The sequence below is a fragment of the Daphnia pulicaria genome, chromosome 4 (genome assembly GCF_021234035.1).
Source record: "Daphnia pulicaria isolate SC F1-1A chromosome 4, SC_F0-13Bv2, whole genome shotgun sequence".
Classification (NCBI taxonomy): domain Eukaryota; kingdom Metazoa; phylum Arthropoda; class Branchiopoda; order Diplostraca; family Daphniidae; genus Daphnia; species Daphnia pulicaria.
This window is the reverse complement of record NC_060916.1, coordinates 20,575,212-20,598,440: the sequence shown is the minus strand read 5'-3', so window position 1 is coordinate 20,598,440 and position 23,229 is coordinate 20,575,212. Positions and strand designations below refer to the sequence as shown.

Here is a 23,229-nt window from a genome sequence, read left to right as displayed (position 1 = left end):
GGTCTGGTTTGCCCGAAAACTGATGTCAAAAATCAGTAAAAACGCTACAATTTCAGGGGGGTCCCTTAGTTTTCATTTAATCACTTATAAACTATGCTAGCTAGAACATTACAGATTTCACCATTGTGTTTTCCGTAAAATTCTGCACAAAATGGTTTATACGGGGACTGACTGCGATGCCTTCGTCACCCTTTTCCGAAAATTGTAAACCCCCAAAAACCCCAATTTTCGCCTCATTGAGTGGTGGACTCAGTGTTAAAAAGTGAGTAGCGGCCATTTACTTTTTGACGGCTGTGATTTTCCCAGATCTGATAACAGATGGCGCTACATTAAGTAAATATCAAACCCCTCAAAAAGCCATAGTAAGAATCGGTTAAAATAGAGTGACCTTTTTTAACGTTAGGTCAATCCCACCCACATCTTAAATTACAAACTTACATCTAAAATTTAACTAACTCTAAATTCCGAAGGCGCCCAAGGGGCTTTATTACATTGTTTATTTTGTATTGATTTTTCAAAATTTAGGAGTGGGAAGTCTGGAGAGGGAAATAAAAGAGATTCGTCTACATCAACTGACTCAATTGACCATTGACTAGCATCTCCAGCATTCTAGCTCCAGAATTCCAGCTCCAGCATTCAGCTCAAGCACACCAGCATCTCCATACATCTTCTGAATATTCAAGTCATTTTGGTTCTGCGGAATTATTTCCTGCAACCAACTATTCTGATTGTTTTCAAACAACAATAGTTCTAAAATTATAAAATACAGGATCGTGATCATTAAGTGTTGAAGAAGTATAACCTTAATGAGTGAGTAAGGTTTTTATTTACCTGGGGCTATGTGGGGCAAAATCTTTAAAAAATTTTAAAACTGCTTTATGTAGTACAAAATTACATGGATTTCCCATTTTTTTTACATTTGTTATAGGGAATTTTCTCTCTTCTTCAAATATTTTTTCTGGATTAATTTGTTTCAACCCTGTAATTAACTACAATTTTTTAAATTAATAAATCTTTTTTGTCGTACGAGAAAAAGAGCGATTCCAAGTTACCCCAACTTGGAACAATTCACTTTTTTTATTTTTAAGCTATAATTGAGTAATACATAAAAAAACTGAGATAGCCATTGAATAGAAAATTTTATTTCCTATCCATTAGTTGTGCACAAATCGTGTAAAATTATGAGTAAAATGCATAAATTTCTGTGAAACAAAAATGTTCTCGTTTTTTAATGACGTTCCTTTAAAATGTACTTATTTTAGTTTAAACTTTTTGCTTGATTTCTGTGAAAAAAATTTTCACTTATAACTCACAAACCGGGGCTATGTGGGACACGGGGCTAAAATGTACAGGGCATTTTTATCTGTACAATTTGTTTAAAAATTCAGAAATAAATACAGCGTATTTTAACTGATGTTTTTTTATCCTCTAAACTTTTTTTCCTGAATTTCTGATTAATTTTGAGAGTTTTATGGGAAAAACAAAAAAATGCGAATCGGAAAAAAAATTTTGGACGTTTAGTTTTAAATTTTTCATACTTCTTTAAATATTTTTATAAAACCCAAATAGCTATTTGATAGGTTTTTTTTTATAGTTTAAGCACGATATAAAATTAAAGGTACACTCTCGCGCTATCCCAGTCTCTTGGAAGAAACGGCGGGTGTTCAATAAAGGGTCCCAAGATTCCCCGCCAGGTTCGCTAGGTTAGTGGGCCCCTCGCCTCTCGGGGGTATAGCAAAAATAGGGGTTTTTCGTTCTTAATCATATAAAATTATTAATCAATGAGGCCAGAAATTTCATTTAAGCTTTATTTCATTCCAGCTATCCTTTAATACCTAATTCATGTAGATTAGGCAATTTTTTATATGTTCAATTTGTGATTGAAATTCGCATTTTTTTGAAATTTGCGCCAAAAAATCAAATTAAATGTATTTTGTATTACTTATTTTTGTTTATTCTATTTTAAAACATTAAATATGAATTTTAAAATATTAAAAATGAACTTTAAAATTAATTAGTAGTTTCAAATTTGATGCTTTTTTGGTCAGATTGACTGTACTAATGCGTGGCCGTGATTTTAATGGCTATGGTTCCAACTAGCGTACATACGTATCGTCAGCCCTGGACACCAGATCCGACAACGCCGATCTTGGCCATATAGCTCTGTGAAAACCTAATTTCATCAATTTTATATTAATTATTACTTGCCTAAATGATTCAACAATGAAATTGCTACGTGTTCAGTAATAGATGTATTAAGAGACAGGATGTTCTGATGAATATTGTGTCTAGTTGGCTACAGATAACGATGACATGGGAAGAGGAAAAGAAAACAGAGGTATGAGTATTAGTGGCAGCAATCCAATGGAAGTGGAAACCTGACAGAACAAAGTTCAAAGTTCGGCTTTTAAAGGTAACACAAGAATGTCAAACAAGAAGGAGTGAAGTAGGGGGGGGGGGGAGCGGAAAAGGAAATGAACGGGCGATTACAGCATTTGTTTTTCTTGGCACCGCTGCTCAACGCTACCGTGTAATAATATTTAAATTCAAACTTCCGATTGACAAAAAAAAAGGAAACCCACATAACGAGGGATTTCAGAAAACAATAAAAAAATGGTGAGGGAAGAAGAAAAAAGGCATATATATGTACTTAGTTCAGTGAAATCAATACCAAAACGGGAGTTGACCAACGGGAAAAATGATTTTCAGAAATAAAAGGAGGGGATTTAGGGGGGAAATGTCACTGTGTGAGTGAGTGTGAAAGTGGCAACAAAATGGCCAGCGTAAGCACAGACATTTCTGGGGGTGCCCTTTCCTATGCATATACATTTAAAAAAACTACACCCGAAATAATCATTATGCGTCATGACTTTGGATCGATTCATGGATCCTTTCAGTCAACGTTTTTTCTTGTTCTTTGCCTTTTCGGACTGACATTTTGGTTTTATGTGTTTTTTTTTTTTGTTCTTTTTTTCTTGATTTCGATTAGCTAAATATACACCGATGTCCAATTATTTATACTTCGAAGGGAATCAAAAGAAAAGCGACATGGAAAGGAATTGCTATCAGACATCATATAGCTCGAATAAAAGGAAAAAACCGATAAAAACGAAGCAATACATAAACGAAAATATTGTGGGTTAAAAAATAAAAGGCTACAAGAGAAAAAGAGGGAGGATAACAAAAAAGAGTCAAATTGCTAGAAAATGGTTACTTGTTACATACTCATCGATTATTATTTTGTCACCGTTTACCCTCGTTCGGCTACTGCACTTGATTTTGCGTGTCCCTGTCGCACGTCGATTAGAGACACTTTCGAGAACAGCCGCATTTGCGGACAATCTCGATTTCCTTGGTGTAGCGAGTTCCGTCGTTACAGATGAGCTTCAGGCGACGTTTCTTGGAGCGACGAGGTCGGCAGCAATCGGAACCGCAATTACCGCTGCAAACGGAATTCCGGACAGGCTTGGTGGAGCGGCATCCGTGTTCCATGTAATAGTCGCGATATTGTTCTTTCCGGCAAGTGGGGGCTGTGGGAATATTGCAAGACGTCAGTCAACATACTAGTTCACAAGTTGATTCTTACATGGACTCGTACTACACTCACCGGTGTCGCAATATTTGCCTCCCCATCCAGCTTGACATTTGCAACTGTAATTCTTGCCGTCTTTCTTGGACACGCACTGACCCTTGCGGCATCGATGATCCTTGCACGGGTCGTAGGAAGTCAGCACTGAAGTCTTAAGCGTGTTCATCTAGAAAGAAAACATTAAATCAAAGAAGAATAAAGGCACAATCTTTTCATGTTTGTAAAAAATATCCTTACATAGCTCTGGGGCTGTGCGGCACTGTCTTTCACTTCACGCTGTGCATTGTCCTTCTTTAGATTGTTCGCTTTAGGCTTGATCATTTCGGCGGCCGTTTCTTCGGATTCAGAGTTAGCACAGCCAGGGATGATTCGATTTTGTTTTGTGGCTGCCTGAGCATAATCTGTCAGCTTACCATTGATCCATAATTCTACAAACACGAAACACGATTTTGTTAAAAAAAACAATCAACACGAAAAAATAAAGTCAAGCGGGTTGGAAACCAAAAATGAAAAAAGAATGGAACCTTTTATGCATCCCCTGAAGCTAGTAGTGTTTCGCAGTTGCCACTGTCGAGCGGCTTTCTCAGCCGCTTCGTTTGGTAGGCCTCCGATGAATAAGGGAGTGCTTAGACGCAAGTATTCGTGTTCTCCTTCATTTATCATGGAGCGAGCGTTGCCCTGATCAACACGTAGAGTAAAGTTCTTCTTCTGTGAGAGCAACTCCACTGTGTGGTATCGACCGTCGGACACTGTTTCGTAGCTAAACGAATCGAAGATAAAGTAAACATTAGTTTTAAAACGCTAAAAGACAAATGCAAATCGGTTACAAACCTAAACATGTTGGACACGGGATAGTTGCCGACATCGTAGCTGACGCGAATGCGGCCGCGGAACAATTCGACGGCTATGTGCTGCGATTCGCCGTTGTAGATCAAAATTCCGTTCTCTTCTTCGGTTGAAAAGATCATCGTGATGTTGGCTTCCGGTTTGGTTTTGAGCGAAGGCATTTCAATGTAGGAGCCGTTTTGGGCGAAGCTTACACTTGTTAGAAACTCGCATCGCTTTCCTGGATGAGCAAACATTCAAAGATTTTACAAAATTTTACAACGGATTGAAAGCGGATCTTACCAGTATAGCCCGAAGCACATTTGCAAATGTAATCGGTCAATCCTTGAGGTTGGAAGCAAATGCCATTCTGGCAATCGTGCTGTTGACAAGGGGAAGTTTGAGGGTATAGCAGACTGACCATCGGAGAGGCCTCGCAAAACTTGCCAGAAAATTCAGGCGGACACTTGCAAGTGTACTCGTTGATACCGTCAACACAGGTCCCACCGTTCTAGTGTTTGATTTGCAAAATGTGCAATCAACAAATCGATTCGCTATAAAATCTGGTTTAATAATTTTCTGGGCCATACCTGACACATGTGGCTGATGCAGTCGTCGTTATTAACGGTACAGTTTTCTCCGCTGAAACCAAGAGCGCACTGGCAGGCATAGTGATCGCCGCGATCCACACATGTAGCTCCGTTTTTGCAAGGATTGAAATCTTTGGTACAGAACTGGATCTTCTTTTCGCAGTAAATTCCTGTCGGGGGTAATAAAAAAATTAAATTACGTAAAATGAACATGAAATTAGAGTAAACCTGAATAAATCAATACCTGTGTATCCGCTCTGACAATCGCAGCGGTAAGATTCGACTTGATCGACGCAGGTGGCGTTATTAACACATTTGTGATCGAGACAGTCGTTGATGTTAGTCTCGCAACGATCCCCCTCGTAGCCGGCCGAGCAGTGGCAACTAAATTAATCAAAAGCAAGCGCTTTGTTAAAACTGTAAACTTTATGTGAAAAGGAGGCGAGGCAGTAGCATACCTAAAACGACCTTCTTCCAAAACTTTGCATATGGCAGAGTTGCGGCACGGATTGCCGTAACAAGCGTCGATGGCGGATTCGCACAACTTTCCGTGATAGCCGGGGGCACAGAGGCACTCGTAATCCCTCTCGCCCGTCGGCCGACAAGTGGCGCCGTTCTTACAAGGGAAAGTGTAGCAAGTGTCGCACTTGGCCAATACCTCGTTGGAAATTTTTCCTATTGGAGAAAAAGCGGGAAAAAAGTGCAAAAATTAGAATGCAATTGGTGGAAGAGCAAATTACTCAATTTCATTTCGTCGGTCAGTTACCTTTGCACTGGAAGTGATCAGCGGGCGAAGTGAGAAGAAGTTTGTCTCGCAACAAGATGGGTTCGGCGCAACGGGCGATGCCCGGCTCGACGTAGTCTCGTTTGACCCACTCGGCCAGCCAGCGAAGATTGCAGTCACAGTAGAATGGATTTGAGCCAAGAGCCCTGGAACGTTCAAATACAATCATTAAAAAAACGTGTGTCGGGACGAGTGAGAAATGGAAAAGCCCAGAAAATGAAATCAAAATTTCAAATTACAAGTGGGTGATGGATTGCAGATCAGTGAAAGCGCCTTCGGGGATCATGGATACGTCGTTTCCGTGCAACGACCTGAGATTTAATAAAACGAAGAAGAAAAGAAAATGGCAATCAACACGTTAGAAACAACGAGTCACGTTGCGTTGGCACGTACGCATTATATCTCGATTTCACTCAAGCCGAATTGCTAAACCAACAAATGCTCACGCAACGACACGCGAAAAAATCAGACTTACAGTATGCGAAGAGAGAGCAGTCCGGAGAAGGCGTTCCTTTGCACGCACTGTAGTTTGTTATAGCTGACGATCCTGTAATCAAGAAATCAAATGCAAGAACCGTCAGGCTTGACCGAGTTTTTTTTGGCACATGCCGCAATCAAAAGGCGACCCGAAACTTACAAGCTGGAAAGTTTGGTCAAGTTGACAAAAGTATTGTTGGACAAGACGGACACCATATTGTTACTCAGGTCGAGCCTAGTCAGCGACCGTAAATGGCTCAATCTCTCCGACTGGATGGACTGGATCTCGTTCACGTCCAAGTACAGTTCAGTTGTTTCCGGCGGAATGTTCTTGGGAATTTCACGCAACTTGGCCCGGCTGCAGCGAACAATGGTGCCGGTGCAAGTGCACTTTGGCGGGCAGTAATCCTCACCAAGGCATCCCTGATCATCCAATTCGGAGCAGCGAAACTCGAACGATGGCATGTCCTGCAATGGAATGTCCTTGACACGAGCCGGGCTGGCGCAGCGGGGCGCTCCAGTGCTCAGTTCTTGTTCTTTTTTCCGCAACCAATCGCCAAACCAGGCCATGTGGCAATTGCAGTGCAGCGGGTTGCTCAAAATATTCCTGTTGATCCAATCCATTTCAAAACGTCACCAAAGGCAATCAACACGGTGCCGATCAAGACGGCACCGACCAATTCACGGACGTCTAAGATATACTTACAGCGAAGTGAGAGATCTCAAGTAATCAAACGACCCCGGGGTGACGCACGTGATTTTATTTTGGAACAGCGACCTAAAAAGGAAATGGGTGTTAATCGGCGTGTTCCTTCTTCAAGATACGAAACAAAACAAAAATAACAAAATATTTTTAATACAATTATTTTTGAAAAAAAGGGTACGACTTACAGAGTCCGCAAGCTGACCAGGCCAGTAAACATTTTGTTGTGGATTTCCTGGATCATATTCTCGGCCAAGTTTCTGTTTAAGAAATAAATTGCGAGAATGCAGAATTGAATTACCGGGGCTGCTAGAGACGCGGGGCAATTAGACAAAAGAAGAAGAAAGAGACACGGAACGAGGACAAGGCGAGGTCACGAACTACTTTATAGGCTCGTCTTAATCATAAAGAAAATAAAAATAACGGCCGTGGTCCAGTCATATAAAGCGGGATTATTGCGGGCGCAAACCCATCTTGATGTCACGACTAGGACTCATCCGTGCGAGACAAAGCCGCTGTCATGCGTTAATCACGCGTCTCGAATTGCCCAGTAGTTGTGAACAACAACAGCTTGATGGCCAGAGAGCAAAAACAATAAACAACAGCAACAACAACAACAGTCAAAAAGGAAAGACACGCAGTTGTATGGAGAGAGAATAAGAGAGAAAAAAAAAGACTCGGAGAAAGAAACGATCTTTTTTTAATCCGCTCAACAACTGCGTTAGAGACTTAGATCCCTTGCGTTGCTGCGATGATGTTGCCCGAGGTATATACTGTTATTGCGTTTCTTTCATATAATCTTTCCACGACACGACACAACAACTTACAAGTCAACCAGCGTGTTGGCCCCTTCGAAGGCTCCGTTCTCAATGGCGGAGATTTGATTCCGCCTCAAATCAACTTTAAGGAGATTGGGCAGATCTCGAAACATGCCATCCGCCTTGATCCTCACGATTTGATTGTCGTTCAAAATCCTGTGGGAAAGAAAAAAAAACGTCAGGAATGGAACATAAAAAGGAATAATAGAATGCGTCGTAATAACAATCGAAAAGGTTAGATGATTATTTACAGTTCGGTGGTGTAAAGAGGAAGTTCACGCGGAATTTCCTTTAGTCCTTTATTGGAACAATCGACAATGGTTCCTTTGCAGGAACACTCAGTCGGACAGGATGGATCATCTTCGCACGGGCTGATTTCCAACAAATTGCGCTCCAAGTCACGATCTGCCAATCGCAATCAAATGCAAATCATTCAGCATTTCAATTAGTCGTTTCAATCAACGTCACGGGGACAAAAAGGGAGGGCTGGATTTACCACTGCAGCGCGATTTTTCGTCTCGCAGGACAGAGATGCGACGCCTCTGCATCCGGCGCGGAGATTCGCACCGGACTCCGGAAGTTTCGACCGGTTTGCGGTGCAAGTAATCAGCCAGCCACGTCAGGTAGCAATCGCACAAGAACGGGTTACGTCCAAGATGCCTGGAATGAAATGAATCAAAATAAAATTACACTCTCGAGCGGGGTGACGGCCTTATATTTGCATTAATTAATAAATAAATATGACGGGGTTTCCTTACAGCGTTTGAATGTTGCGCAAGCTGTCGAACGTTCCGTTGAGCATCGTTGGGATGTTGTTGTCGTAAAGCGATCTGTGTAGGATGGAACAAAAGAGAAACCACAAGAGGTCAACGTACGACAAGCATAAGGATTCGGGTACTAATTGCATATAGGCAGCAGCCAGCCTAGTAGGCGTGGACCCTGTGTCTTGTTAGGTCGTCGACGAAGCTTTTGGTTTATTATTATGATTATTATTTTTTTCTTCTTTTCTGGTGGGACGCTTCTTGCTGGACCTCCTCGGTAACAACGAAAAAAAAAAAATGAGGAAATGAATTGAAAAAAGAGAGGACGGAATTTCGCTGTGCCGCCAGAGCCGCCACAATTGGATATCGACATTGGGCAAACGATGAGCAAGACGGGCCGGCCCCTGTCCGAAGAAGCTCTGCGAGTAAAGGGAGGCGGAGGCGCAGGTCTTATGTAAATGCAGGCTTTTAGTCCCGCAACGCTAATTAAATCAAATTTTTTTTTCCAGGGGAGGGGGAGAAGAGCGCACAAGCTCCGCTGATGCCGCCGAGTGTTATCTTCTCTCTAAATTTTTTGTGAGCGCGGGGGTTTGGCCACTTGGCGTGACTGGACTCCATCCACTTGACGGTGAATGCAGTTCCGTGTCGGGATCGAACTACCTCATAAAGGATATATTCATCTGCGCAGTCCTATCGGTGGGCTCTATCACAAAACTAAGCTCGGGAAAAGAGAGAGAGAAAAAAAATGTCGAATAATTCGAGCCATCTTCAAAAGAAACTTGGGAGTTCAATACTCGAGGCTTTAAAATGCTCTCAGGGTCATCCAATCCATCCATCCGTCCATCTAAACGCCACGCCTCTTGATACCTTTGCCCCCTAAACTTGGCTAGCGGGAGTTTGTGTAACCAGAGGGTTAAAAGAGTAAAGTCAAAAATTTAACCAAAAATAAAAATAACAAATAAAAGAAGAAGAAACAAAACAGCCGCGTGTGAATGGGTGTGCAAGACGACAGGGGGCAAAGCAAACAGGATGGGGGTTGAAGCGTTTCCTATATACAAACAGGTCACAAGATCCCCCAATCTCGGCGGGCCAATCTCCTCCGCTCTTTAAAAAAGTCTTTGAATTTGAGGTGGGCACCAGCAGCCGAACGGGCCGACGGAAGGAAGGAGGCGGATGAGAGAGAGAATTTGCTCTTCCAAGGGATTTATTATCAACAACATCCAAGCTATATGGATGAGAGAAGCCTCGACTGTAAACATTTCCTCAAAAACACAATGACGACCCCGGGAGAAATGGGCCTTGAGCGTGAGCGTCTATAACTAAGAGCGGGACGAGATGAAAGAGAAATATCTACACAAATGTTGGCTACTAGACACACGACGGTGGACGTAGAGACACACAACCGCCCGAGATTGCCTTTGTCCTCGCTTCGTCTCCTCCACTTTTTCTCGCTCAGATTGGAGCTCCGTCCTCTTCTTCTTCTTTTTTGTTCCCCCTTTCTTCTTCTAGCTCTTTTTCGGACTCATCAGCACCCAATGAGACAGCCAGGATTTATAGCACGCACTCTTGTTTCCGGAACGCTTCCAGCGCGACCCCATCTCTCATGCTCCTCTTTTTTGTCTTTTTCTTCTGTGTCGAGCTACTACTCCCACCAGGAGCGAAGGCTACTATCCACTCCTACGCGCAATAGGAGGGCATGAATCAATCGACGAAAGAAAAAAAGAAAAAGAAAAAGAAATACACAACTACACACACAAAAAAAATCTTCCGGTACTTTTCTCCCGTCCCTGGTGCAAGACAAGCCGCCACCCCTTTTTTTATCTATACTCTATTCTTCTTCTTCTTCTTCTTCTTCTTCTTCTTTTAGACACATATTATATATATGTATATGGTGCGGGCTGGCTGGCTGGATGCCCGAAGCCGGCTTGATCGGTTGTGTGTGATGACGAGAGCAAGACAAGACCGGCGCGTCCTATCGAGGGATCGAGGGGGGTGATCATTAGTGGGAGACCCGACCAGCTTGGGTGGGTGAGGGACCAAACAAGTAACCGTCAGAAAGTCAGCCGAATGGGAAAGGGTCGTCGTAATTCGACAAGACGAGTATTTGCCGGACTCCACCTTGATCGTTTCCCCTCGACTTTTTCTTTTTCTATTTACACCGGAGCGCGCGCCCGGGTGAGGCCAAGTCAAATCAAGGGAAATTAAGTACATAATACTACGTACACTCGAGAAAAGAAAAATGGAAAAAGGAAAGAAAGAAAAAAAAAAGTTTCTTGATGAGACTAGACATACGATGAGAACGTTTGATGAAGAAGCAGACAGTTGAGTATGTAGGGAAAAAGGCGGATGAAAAAATACAAAAAGGAAAGGAAAGAAATGAAGTCTGAGAGAGTCTGAGGATTAGTTCGTGTCTTACAGCAGATTGAGATTGTGAAGATCTTTGAAGGAGTCTCGCCGGACGCAGGAGATACGGTTGGCATTGAGTAGAAGGAGCTGCAACGACGTCAGACCGTGGAACATGCCAGCCGGAAGTTCGGTGATCCGGTTCCCGTATAAAATCCTATTGAGAGAGAAGGAGAGGGTGGAACATGGCAACAAAATTTGTGTCAATGAAAATCCGCTCTTGCTTCGTCTCTCGCTCGTTTTCTATAGACTCGGCCAAATGGAATCAGATGCGGGAAACGCATTTGAATCCAAAGATAAAAGATATCTAAAGGGAGAATGGAAGGAGAGAAAAGGAGATAGGAGGAGAACGTCCAAACTTACAGCGATGTTAGCGATTTCAATCCGTGAAAGGCGTCGCCGGCGATGGAGCTGATCTGGTTGTTGCTCAAGTCCCTGCACGACGTGACCATTCCGTGAAGGCGCACACGCACACAAAGAGAAATGCGGAGAATTCGACTCGTATAAATAAATGCCAAAAACACAAGCCGACAAAATGTCTCAACGAAAATTTTATACTTACACTCTCTTGAGTTTCTTGTAAGCTGCGAACGCTTTGGCAGGAATTTCGGTTATCTGATTCTGTTCCAAGCGGCTAAACGGGATAAATTCGTGAAAAGAAAAGAAGAAAAAAAACAAAAAAACAAAAAAGGAAAAGATTATTTCAAAGTGGAATTTCTCTCGCGGATAAGTCGGACAAAGTATTCACGCGGGAATGGCCGGCTGATGATCAATAATAACGACGACGGCGACGACGTCAGTTCATTTAGCGGTTCCCTTTTCTCTTTCCCAATTTGGTTCCCCATCAAAATGAAGGTGTTATTAAAAGAATATCTTGACAGCAGGTGTGCACTAATTTATCCCATCGTGAGTTCTCTCGATAGTCGCCTTGAACTTTTCAAATTGTTTTTAAGAATCGGTTCCATTCTCTTTTCTGTTTCAATTCAATTTGGAAAAAGGAAAAAAAAAAAATTCTTCACGAGCGAAAAGGTTGACGCCCTAGCAGAGGAAACGATTTCTCTCCTTTCGTTCGCTTCGTTCGAATTCATCGATTGATTTGAAATTCATTCTATCACAGTCCCGGCTATGGCAATGCGATCGATGGCGATCGAGGAATCTACTGCGTCGCTGTCAATTTTTCTTTTTCCTTTTACAGACGTCGACGCTATCGCCATCCATTTAGTTTATTAAAATATTATGCAGGCTAAATTTTTAAATGATTACACTTATCTAAGAAAACTCTCGCAAGAGTTGATAAAAAGAAAAAGAAAATTCACTCACAGTTCAGTAGCGCTGTCCGGCAAATAGGGCGGGATTCGGCTGAGAGATTTATCTCGGCAATCCACGACGCCATCGGCGCAGCGGCACATCAGCGGGCAGCCGGGTTGGGCCGAACATTCCTCCGATGGCCGTTCGGCGGCTCCTACAGATCAAACAGGAAAAGAAAAAAAAGAAATGGCAAAAGGTTAAGGGGGAGAAGAGAAAAAAAAAATATGTAGACACAAAGATGAAAGACCGGCGAAACGACGGCGAATTAAAAAGACAAGCAAATCAATTACGAGGGAAAGCGAAGAATAGAATCAAATAGAATAGAATTAAACGGTGGATTCCTGGCAGCATCGACGAGAGAGAGATTGCGCAACCTCATCGCTAATGATTTATTCAAACACTAATGATCGGTCCCGTAAATCATCCTCATTATAAAGACGATTCTACGGAACGATTTTCAACTACGGCAACAACACAAGAAGAAAAAAAAGATGCTTCATCACGGTTTTAAAGATGGGGGGACCCTTTTTTCTCTCTTTTTTTTAACTAAAAGAGCGTGCGCATTTCGTGAATTTGCATCCGAGAGAGAGAGGGATTCTTAAAGACGTATATTTCCTTCGACTATTGTTGTTGTTTGCTCGCTCCGAGAGAAATGGCGTGGCCCTCCAAACGTGCCCATTCACTTTGGCAAACAATAAACAACATTTCTTTAGCCGACGGATGATTGAATCGCAAAATACAAACAGGGATGGAGGGAGGGGGGGGGGGGACTCACGCCGTAAGGATTTTTTTTTTTTGAACGGCAACAAAAGGACGTCAATTTTCCCTTGCCGACGACTACACGACGGGAAAATATTGCCGAAATGATTGTGGATGCATCGGCGGATGGGAAGATGGAGATGGGAGCCGCCCTATCCCCTAAATCAAACATCTTTCGTGTTGTCAGAGTGTCTTGTCTGTCGAGCAGATTTGCTGTAGTCATATTTTCTCTTCTTATTTTCTTCCGGCGCATCATTATGCAGCACCAAGAGGAAATCAAACAAGAATCGGCGCGATGAGTGGCTGCTGGAAGGAACGCACATCAACAACAACGACAACAACAACAACAGCACTGAGCGGCACTGCATATTTTTCTGCCGGAGAACGAAAAAAGTAGCAACGATGGTGTGTGTACACTACAGCAGAGGGTGGGAGAAGAGGGGGAAATTAGACTTTCTAATCGGCCACTATCTACACATTTTATACGAGCCAGTGTGTCTGTGTTGTATATATATGTGTATGTATATATATGCAATATAATATAAAAATGTTCATCCGGCCGGAGGAAATAACGAGATATTTTTATTTTTTTTATTTTGCCCGACAGTCGCCTCTGTCTGCGAGTGGGATGGTCCTTTCCATCGCATTACGGTATCTTTTTTATTAGATTTTCTTTTAACGTTTTATTTGATCCTTTTTATTCCGTGATTACTAATAATAGCGAAAGGAGCAGAGAGAGAAGGAATATGAGAGATCATCAAGGAAAAATAAATAAAATGCTTTTTAATAGAGGATGGAATAAAAACTAAATATATCCTGCATGTCTCCATTTGAGAGAGTTGGGGGAAAAAAAATGACATGTTACTCTAAAGCTTTAAAATGCGATTCAGATGAGCCATAACCCGAACGAAGAGAGGAAGAGCCATCATTATTCAGATTTTGGAAACGAAAAAATTTCAGATGGAGAAAGAGAGAGAGAGATGAGAGTTGCACGTAGAAGCCACACGACGAGGTCATTTTTCCTTCTCCTTCGTCTTTTTCATGTTACATTACGCTCGCCCGGGCTAAAGGCCGTTCAAGTCGAAATCAGACAGACGGACACATACGCACCATTTTTTCCTTCTTTCGTTTGGCCCTGCCTTGTTCCTTCGACCTATTTCAACTCCATTTCTCATCTTATTCATCCGCTCATGTCACATTGAAATCCTTTTTTTTTCCTTCTTGACTTGGAGATTTTTTTTTTCTCTTTTAAAAAAATTTCTTCTTTAAAGCTTTTGTCCATGACTAAGAATTAAACGAGGATTTAACATGCCAAATGTGCTGCTGCTCCGTTTCAGGTGTATTCGACACATACACTCAACGTACCCCCACTGAGCCGGCCTGTTTGGGCGTTGGCAACTGGCCGAAACATAAATGAGTCACTCCCCAGTGTTAAGGAATTGAACGAAAGAAATAAAGAAAAAATAAATCCTTTTTTTTTCATCCATCACAGGCGTACACAGTATATACCATACTACATAATATATAATGTACAGCACTGTAATCGAGACCCAAATTTCATTTACAGTCGGCACAAGTTGCGTCTGGCTATGGCACCACATCATTGGCCATATAATAATAGGGAGGACAAAAAAGAAAAAGAAAAAAGGAACGAAATAGAAGACGGATGGATCCGGAATACTACGTACGCAGTATCTCTCGATATCTTTTTTTTTCTCACCAACACCCAATCGCTCTTTCTCTCCCCATCTCTCTACAAATCTATCCGTGAATAAAAAAGAACTATTTTTTCTCTTCTTTTTTTTTAAAGAAAAGGGAAATAAATACAAACATTCTTCTTCTTCTATCAGAAGGCACACACACACAGACGCAGCAATAGATGAAAAGGAGAGAGAGATACTTTAGAGATAGATCGCCGGGTGTGCAATTAGCAGCATTTTCTCAGCACACACAGCAAAAATAGTACCCCGGCTGCTGCCCCTCTAGACCATCCGCGTCCGTTCTTCTTCTTTCATACACAACGAACGCGGAGGTGATAACATGAAAATAGAAAAAAAGAAGAAGGGACGACTATTTTTTCTTTTCTTTCCAACCCCGTGACAATGGCAAAAGCCGTTTACAAAAGGATTGGGGGCGCTGAGCTCCTCTTCCTTTTTGATGAACAGCGAAATATGAAACACCGAAATTCTCTTTTCGTCTTCTCTCCTTCCGCGGATGGGAGTGACAGCTGTCAGACCTTTGGCAGCGTGTCGGGCCAAAGGGGGGGAGGGAAAGAGTATGCGGAGCCATCGTCCTCGGTTACCTGAACAATGTCTAAAACGTATATAGGAGCCCTAGAGAATATAAGCTAGGCGAAAGAGAGAGATACATTCTCACTGGAAATGTGTCATCTTTCACTTTTTTTTTTTTTTTTTTTGGCGATGATTGTGATTTTACGGTGATAGGACAGTAAGATATTGTTGGCTCAACCTCCTTGCGGTTCAAGACCCTACATTCCAAAATCGACCAAATCATCGTTTCTTTTGGAGGGGCTTTTTAAAAATTTGTTTCTCTTTTTTCTTTGGTGCTGTCCAAACGAATGAATGAAACGTCTTTGATTCCATTTGATCTCCAACGGTGCTAATCGTTCATCCGCGATGAACTCAGCGCGACACCCGCACGCGCACACTCGGCGCCTTGTGACGCGGCTTGAATAGATCGCTTCCCTCATTCGAAAAAGAAGATAAACACGGAAAATAGAATTTTGAAACGAACGAAAGAGTATACAGAATTAATGGGGGAAAAAAGAAAATATTTTTCTCTTTTTCTAAATAGGAAAGGCCCAAGAAAATTATGCGGACTCGGTCAAAAAACTATTTGAAAAAAAAAAAAAAACCCGCTCGTCATCCGAGTATAGCCCTGTCAGTAGTGGAGACGTGTCAACAATGCTTTGCTGGAAAACGGACGGCCAACAAGAATGAAAAAGGACGAAGATGGAAGAGCCAATTCGATGAGGAGAAGAAATAGTTAAAAATAAAAAAAAAAGAAGAAGAAGAAAGAAGTAGAAGAAAGAAGAGTTTGGCCAAATTGAGAGAAAAGATACAGTAATAGCCAGGGACAGACCGATAGAGCGAGAGAGACGGACCCATCAAAAGGCATTTTCTGCGTGCGAGAGATTGACTGGTCAATGAGTCGCCACCAGCAGGGAGTCCATAAATAAATACTTGATTTTTATATTCGTTTTTCATCTATGAAAAGAAAGGACGAAGGGAAAGAAAAAAAGAAACTTTGAATGGCTCTTGGTGCTTCTGGCAACACGGTCATAGAAAAAATATTTTCCACGTCGATCGCCGTGTATAAAAATATGAAAGACTCCTAAAAAAAAAAAAAAAAAAAAAGAAAAATGAAAAAAAAAAAAAAAAATACGACCGAATTGACAGGCACCTGTGCATTCTATAGATTGGCGGTATAGATATGCGTATGCGCTTGCATAGCGGGGCATGTCACAACGGGACGACAAGGGCATCATTTCCTGCATAAATCTCGGTATCATGTTACTCTCTACCTACCTAGTCTAGCTCCGCAAGATGATATACGAACCCTCTACTTTTCATCTTCTTACTTTATTATATTTTACCTTTTTTTCTTATTTTTTTTTTCACTTGCCTCGTCTTTTTTCGGGGATGAGCAGATAAACCGATTTCCTTCTTAACGTCCGTCGTGGGACTCCCACCAAACAACAACCAAAAAAGAGCCTTGTCAATCGAGCAGCTGTTGTTGTTGGTGGGAGCAGGTTAATTTATGTTGGATTCAAGTCGCGAAGAATCCAGTGGGTTTCCTTAAATACTAAATACCCTCGGCCCACAAATGCACTGGCACACACAACGGCTATATAGTCCCAACAAATGTGAGAGTGGGATGGAATCGGTTGCCTTCCCAATCCGCAGCTGAAAAGTCGTAAAAAAACAAAATAACCCAAGAAACAAAAGACGAGCAACGGAAACCGAAAAGAAAGGGAAAATGACTTGGAAACGGTTCACGGTGAAGATTTCTACTTTGAAAACGATTAAAGTCTGATGGGATGAAGGATACTCGCCATCTTTTATCCTCCACGTGAAACATGCAATCTACATGTAAATTTTCAATCGCTTCCTCCTCCTTCCATGCCTCCCCGTTATTTCTATTCAACACTAAGATTTCTTGTTGTTTTTTTTTTCTTCTTTTCCATATCCTTTTTTATTTGTTGTTGTTGTTGTTGTCGTTGTTGTTGTTGCTGTCGAAGTGTATATCCATAAAGCAGACAAAGATAGAAGAGGAATCGAGACAAGAGGTAATTCCTTCCTTTTTCTTTTTCTTTTACTTTTTCTCCAACGCCGGGAACCTTATGGCTGTCGGTGATATACGATCCGTGGAAGCGAAGCTTTCGCGATGGTAAATAAAAACCCCAGAAATAACCCGAAGAGAGAAGAATCTAACGCGGGGAGTCTAGTAGAAGAACAACAACCGCCGAGTTCTCCAGGAAATTGAAACCCCAGCAAACAAATCATCAGGTGCCACCACCACCACCATCCACCAGCCCAGCTAGCATATTTGTATATATAGGGGCCGGCAGCGGGCCAGCGGCTGCGCTTGCGCTGGGATAATATACAGAGAAAGAAGAGAAGGGAAAAAGGAAAAACAAAAAAAAAGAAGAGTTTTTTTGACGGTTGACACTCTTACCTGTGCATTTGAATTCCGTGTCAAGAAGCTCCGACACGGCTTTGATGCGGAGGCCGAAAGGGGCGTGACAGCGGGGCAGGTAGCCGTTGGCGGCCAGCGGTGAGCCGGCCCGGGCGTGGCGGCGAAGGAAGCGGCCCAGCCAGGCGAGATGGCAGTCGCAGAGCCACTTGTTCTCCGAGAGGCGCAAAACGCGTAGGCGACTCAGCGGTTCGAACAGGTCGCGCGGAAGCGACGTCAGGTTGTTGTTGTTCAAAGTCCTGGACCAATCAGAAAAAAAAAATATGTTTTTATTTGATTATTTGATTATATTTGAACCCCTCCGCTACAAGTTTTGACTTACAAAATCTCCAATTCCTTCTGGGAGCGGAGAGCTGCTTCGTCGATACATGTCAGTTGGTTGTTATCCAGTTGCCTGTACAAATATCAGAATTAAAAAATCTCCGATGCGGTCGCCAGCACAGCCAACAAGCGACGAAGGGGGAAAAAACAACAAAATAAAAGACCAAACATGGACAACACACGCAGGAGTCGGTCGGCAGAGTCGTTCACTCTGCTGCACATACGAATTGATATTCGACAGCGACAAGCGAGAGAAAGAGAGAGAGAGAAATGGGAAAGATGAATTGGTCTCTTCAATCCCGTGTCTGTCTCTCTGTTTGTACTGATCGTTTCAAACTTCCCACGAATCCTGCCTGGATGCACTTTTCTCTCTCTCTCTCTTGCTGCCATCCTCCCCCCCCCCAAAAAAACATTGCATTATTATTACTATACGCATCCTCCTCCTGCGTATTCCATTTGCTTCCTTCTTTCTTCTTCTTCTTCACACACAATCATTCAGCAGCTTTTCCGAACACCCCGCTGTGCAATGATATTTTTATTTTGTGAGCACATGAGGGTTCCCGGTAAAGAAAAAAGAAAAAAAAAGGTTGTGTACGCATAGTGATTTTTTCTTCCTTCTTCTCCCCTCTCTATCTCTACGATACATGTATAGTGGAAATATGTTCCAAGGCAAATAGAAGAACCAAGACGAAGGAGAAGAAGGATCGACGGGAGAAATTGACTTACAAATTGCGCAGCGAGTTGAGTCCTCGGAGGGTGCGCTTGCCAACAGCAGTCAACTGGTTGTGGCTCAAATCCCTGCAAAACATGAAAAAAAAAAAAAAAAAAAAAATGTGGTTAAGAAAAATGAAAGGAAAAAGGAGAAAATAATCATCAATCAGTCGAGAAAGAAAATGATCAATTCGTTATTGGGTTTCCCGTTTCACTGGGGAGGAGAGAAACAGAAAAAAACCCTCATACAATCGAAAATTAAATAGGAAACGGAATGGCCATTGATTCTGTCGATAAACATGTCTATTCACCAGAGAGCATAAGGCTTTATATGTATATACAATACAGAAGGGTAGAAGGAGAGAGAGTGAACAAATAATGGATCATCTCCCAGCCAACCCGGATCGCCCTCAATTTATCTCCTTTGTTTTCCCATTCCAGGCAATTCTCTGCCATCTATTTGACTCCAACTCGGCAGAGCGAGAGAGCGAGAGAGAGATAGAATAAGAAAAAGAGAACCAAAAAAAAAAAAAATGAAATCAAATCAATGCTAAGATATGCAACGAGCAGCAGAAGCCGGACTCCAACGCGATTATCGGCCGGAGAGAGTATATAGCGCTGGGGAAATGCAGATGATGGGTTTGAATTCCGTAAGTACACTACGAGGCCCATCGGTTTAAAACCCCCGAAAATATTATTAGATGTAGAGAGGAGAGAGAGAGAGAGAGAGCTGAGAGGCTATCTGAGAGATAGAGAGTCGTAATCATCAGGAATGGTGTGAGAGAAAGACCAAGAGGATAGAGAGAGAGAGGAGGAATCTGCATGGAAGAGTGAATCAAAGTGTCGGGTGGATGCGTGATCGTCATCGATCGGAGCAGCAGCAGCCCGGGAGCGCGGCGCTGCGACGGATTTATGATGATCAACTCTCTCCCGTCCTATTCGAGAGGAGAGCCAAAGCTAGATAGACTTTGAATTCAAATCAAATATATTACAAAAAGAAGAAGAAGAAGGAGCCTATAAGCCCTATATAGGACCACCAAAATCGAAGGGGGGTCCAAGTGCATGCCAAGAGAAAAAAGAAAAAAAAAAAAAAGAGCCCAGGCATCCATTAGACCCCCGCCGATGTAGATTGTCGTTTCTCGGCTGGGGCGCTCAGCCTCGTCCGTCCAGCCGGAGAGAGAGAGAGAGAAGAGCTACAGAGTTGTGCATTAGCATAACTATCAACACGTTATGTATATACTATAGCTATGTACGCAGTGTTTGTATTTATATAAGAGCAAGAGGAGGGGGGATAGAGAGGAGATCGTCGGACCGTGTTGGATACTACTCTATCCCGCTATAGACATGTGGGAGCAGTTTGAGGGGGGTATAGGGGATCCATCCGATCTTCCTTATAGGAAAGAGATCTATTCCTCCAGGTCGGGCCGCCGCCACCAGCGACTGACCTGGCCGTTCCTTGTAGGCCTTCCACGACTAGCCGGGCAGTTATACCATCCCGCGTTTCTCTTCATGATTGATTTCCCAGGCTGCTAACTGGGAAGTTCCCGAGACTCTCTCGAGTCTCGGGGTCAATTTCGGGCCAAGCAAAGTCTTGCCTTGCACGAGAAAAGAGATACACTACGGCTGGTAACACAAACTCTCGCGCCCCATGATGGACTGGCAGGCAAGGGCCCAGAGGTCGGTCGTCGGGACTGGCAGAGTCAACGAGAAGTCTCGGGCGGGAATCGTTTCTTCTTCTCTGACTCGAAGATTCTTGTGTTTGCCTTCCATGGGCACAAGGAGCTTAATGATAATTTATGGGACGGTCACGAAGGAGTTGCAACACGAGAAGGGGTAGAAAAAGGAGAAAAAAAAATGTTAAAGGTATAGGATATTCAGCCGCGGCTGAGAGGCCGCGAAGATTATGGGTAGGGCCGAAAAAAAAAACCCTGAACGGCATCTAAATTTATCAATATGCAAATTGTTATAGGCAGTGTCACCGGGGTCGCATTGGTTAAAAAAAAAAAGTCTCCATCAATGTGTCAACCCCTTTAGTTCCTTCTTTCTATATAAATTTTCCTAACAAATAACTCTCAACAACCAACGACAACCACCCAAAAAGGGGGTGCCAACTAAGGTGGTCGATTTAAAACACGAAAAATCGATAAATAACGGCAAATTTAATTGTTATTACTTAGTTATAACTAGGTAATTCACGAGTAAAGTTGTTGCCTTGGTGCTTTCGCTCAAAGTTGAATTGACTGGGTCCAGGAGTGGGTAAAAGAGGAAGGGGAAAGGGGGATATATGATGCAATCTGCATTCGGAGCTCTTTACGGCGAAGGGCTGAAAAGGGACTAAGAAGGACTGAGAAAGGACACAGAAGGCAGCAAAGACGAACTGGGATTTAATTAGACTTTTGAGGGGGCAAGAGCTTGTTTATTTGAGGAGCACGCACACGGGAAGAAGAGGGGGGGGGATTTTCATAGCGAGTCCCGCGTGCAACGGGGAGATTGCCATCATCCGTCCAAAACCCTAACACACACACATATATATAGAGAGTCTGCTGGGCCACTCTAAGTGATTTCACAGCAGTTTAAACACGCCAGAATTGATCGCGGATATTTCCAGCAAGGCAGCAGCGACGATGTTGACCTTGCTTATTCCGTCGCCGTAGGGTATACCTCCGCCTTTCTCATCCAGCTATTTCAAATCCAGCACATATATATCTCCTATACACCCTAATCTCACTTTATCTTAAGAGGTTTGCTTTCCTTGTTGGTTCTACTCAACCAAATGTGTATGTGTGTGTGTACATGTTGACACACTTAGAGGGACACGCTTTTCAAAGTTATTAGCCCAACATCTCCCCTTTCTCCGGAGAGTACAGTCCATACAGTTAGTCAGTAGTAGTAGTGTACGGTACGTACATTATGTGTTACATGTGGTGGATAAGAGAAGAAGTGACTTATTCGGCCAGAGTCCATAATAACGTCCTCGGCACCTTCATTATCTCACCCCTACTCCCGCACGTAGCGCAGATACACACACATACAACTCTCAAATTCAATTGATGGCCCACCCAATGAGAATTGATCGATTTCTGTACATGGGACGAGGGGCGAGGCTGGCTCTCGTTATGTTGGAGAGCTGGAGACAAAGAGAGCAATTCTCCAGCTCTTCCTTTTCTTTACGTGTTCATGCTTTTTCTTTTTTCTTTTTTATAAAAAAATGGAAAATAATAAAAAAGCCATTTTCTACATGTGTGTGTACACGCAAACAGTAACCGCTATTGGGCCAGAACGAAAGAGAGAGAGAGAGATGACATCCGGCGCATCTTCACCCGCCGGGGGGGGGGGGACGAATCCGTCCATCTTTTGGGTTCTCTACTTCTCTTCTCTTCCATCGAAAATATATTGTGGTTTCCTTCCGTCGCTTCGTGTGCGGCGCAGTCCATAAAAACGTGGCCAAGGAGAAAACCAGCAGCGCTGCATTATATACGACGCAGCGCGCACACACACAAGTTTTGAGAGATGATAATAAATAGATATAGATTTATTTTGTGATATTTATATGGTATAGACTGGTCGGTATATGTCATCTTGATTCAAAGCCTGTTTTTAAGTACGGGCACACAATAAAAAAGAAGAAGAAGAAGTAGAAGGAGGAACGGAGAAAAGAGAAAAATACGCGGGGAAACATTTCCCAACGCCCAGCAGGACGACGACACGACCCAATGGTCGATGTTACGACGACAGTTATGTGTAATCAACCCGTACCGTTGTCTCTGGCACTCTGCAGTCGATTTTTATCCCCCCCCCACCACTACTACCACCACCCAAAAGGAGTCGATGCCTTACACACCCATATCTATACCCGCAACAACCGGCACACCGGTGACTCGTTAACGTCTCGAAAGAGGGAAAATGCTGTTATTTTTCCACCACCACCACCACCACCACCATCGGTCGATTCGGTTAGTTTTTACGCCGAAAACAATTTTCAAAAATTAAGGAAAAAAACAATTTTCAGCTTTATTAGTTTGTTTGTTTGTTTTGCTCATTTGTTTGGTTGTTAAATTCGACAACAATCGGTGGAAGACAAAAAAAGGGGATGGGAAACAAAACAAAAAAAACCTTCGTGATTCAACGATTCATTATCGTGAGCAAACACAACTTTTCGACTAGTTGATTGCGGGGCTATACGTATTTCCTCATCTCAGCAGGCAATGCATCAAACTCAATTACAAGCAATTCCGGCCCCTTTTCTTCTTCTTCTCGGGCTCAAATCACGAAGTCACCTTGAAAATGCCTCGTCGGGACTCGGGAGTATGATAATATATCTCCGATCTCCATGGTAACAGACGAAAATGGAAATCCATTCAAACCATTTTTTTCCTCATTTTCCTTTTCCCCTTTTTGCGTCGGCGAGAGATTTATTCATTCATTTCCCATCGCCAGCATGTTAATCACGATAATCACCGCAGA

At 42.8% G+C, this 23,229-nt stretch overlaps 1 protein-coding gene across 2 annotated transcripts in view; it reads right to left on the bottom strand.

Annotated features, from left to right (window-relative positions):
* Positions 1–2,233: 2,233 nt before the first annotated feature.
* LOC124335774 (protein slit-like) overlaps positions 2,234–23,229 on the bottom strand; it is a 68,392-nt gene continuing 47,396 nt past the window's right edge. For both annotated transcript variants that reach the window (XM_046789233.1, XM_046789232.1), the window contains exons 5-30: positions 18,781–18,852; positions 18,056–18,127; positions 17,716–17,972; positions 12,271–12,412; positions 11,513–11,584; positions 11,314–11,385; positions 10,964–11,107; positions 8,545–8,616; positions 8,283–8,446; positions 8,038–8,191; positions 7,796–7,942; positions 7,157–7,228; positions 6,972–7,043; positions 6,426–6,872; positions 6,264–6,335; positions 6,028–6,099; positions 5,771–5,934; positions 5,463–5,679; positions 5,249–5,388; positions 5,005–5,174; positions 4,718–4,925; positions 4,421–4,655; positions 4,114–4,349; positions 3,827–4,017; positions 3,608–3,755; positions 2,234–3,530 (exon numbers count right to left, since the gene is read on the bottom strand). In XM_046789233.1, coding sequence (XP_046645189.1) covers positions 3,304–3,530; positions 3,608–3,755; positions 3,827–4,017; positions 4,114–4,349; positions 4,421–4,655; positions 4,718–4,925; positions 5,005–5,174; positions 5,249–5,388; positions 5,463–5,679; positions 5,771–5,934; positions 6,028–6,099; positions 6,264–6,335; positions 6,426–6,872; positions 6,972–7,043; positions 7,157–7,228; positions 7,796–7,942; positions 8,038–8,191; positions 8,283–8,446; positions 8,545–8,616; positions 10,964–11,107; positions 11,314–11,385; positions 11,513–11,584; positions 12,271–12,412; positions 17,716–17,972; positions 18,056–18,127; positions 18,781–18,852 — 4,039 coding nt within the window. In that variant the 3' untranslated portion in view covers positions 2,234–3,303. The remainder of the gene's footprint in view (positions 3,531–3,607; positions 3,756–3,826; positions 4,018–4,113; positions 4,350–4,420; positions 4,656–4,717; positions 4,926–5,004; positions 5,175–5,248; positions 5,389–5,462; positions 5,680–5,770; positions 5,935–6,027; positions 6,100–6,263; positions 6,336–6,425; positions 6,873–6,971; positions 7,044–7,156; positions 7,229–7,795; positions 7,943–8,037; positions 8,192–8,282; positions 8,447–8,544; positions 8,617–10,963; positions 11,108–11,313; positions 11,386–11,512; positions 11,585–12,270; positions 12,413–17,715; positions 17,973–18,055; positions 18,128–18,780; positions 18,853–23,229) is intronic.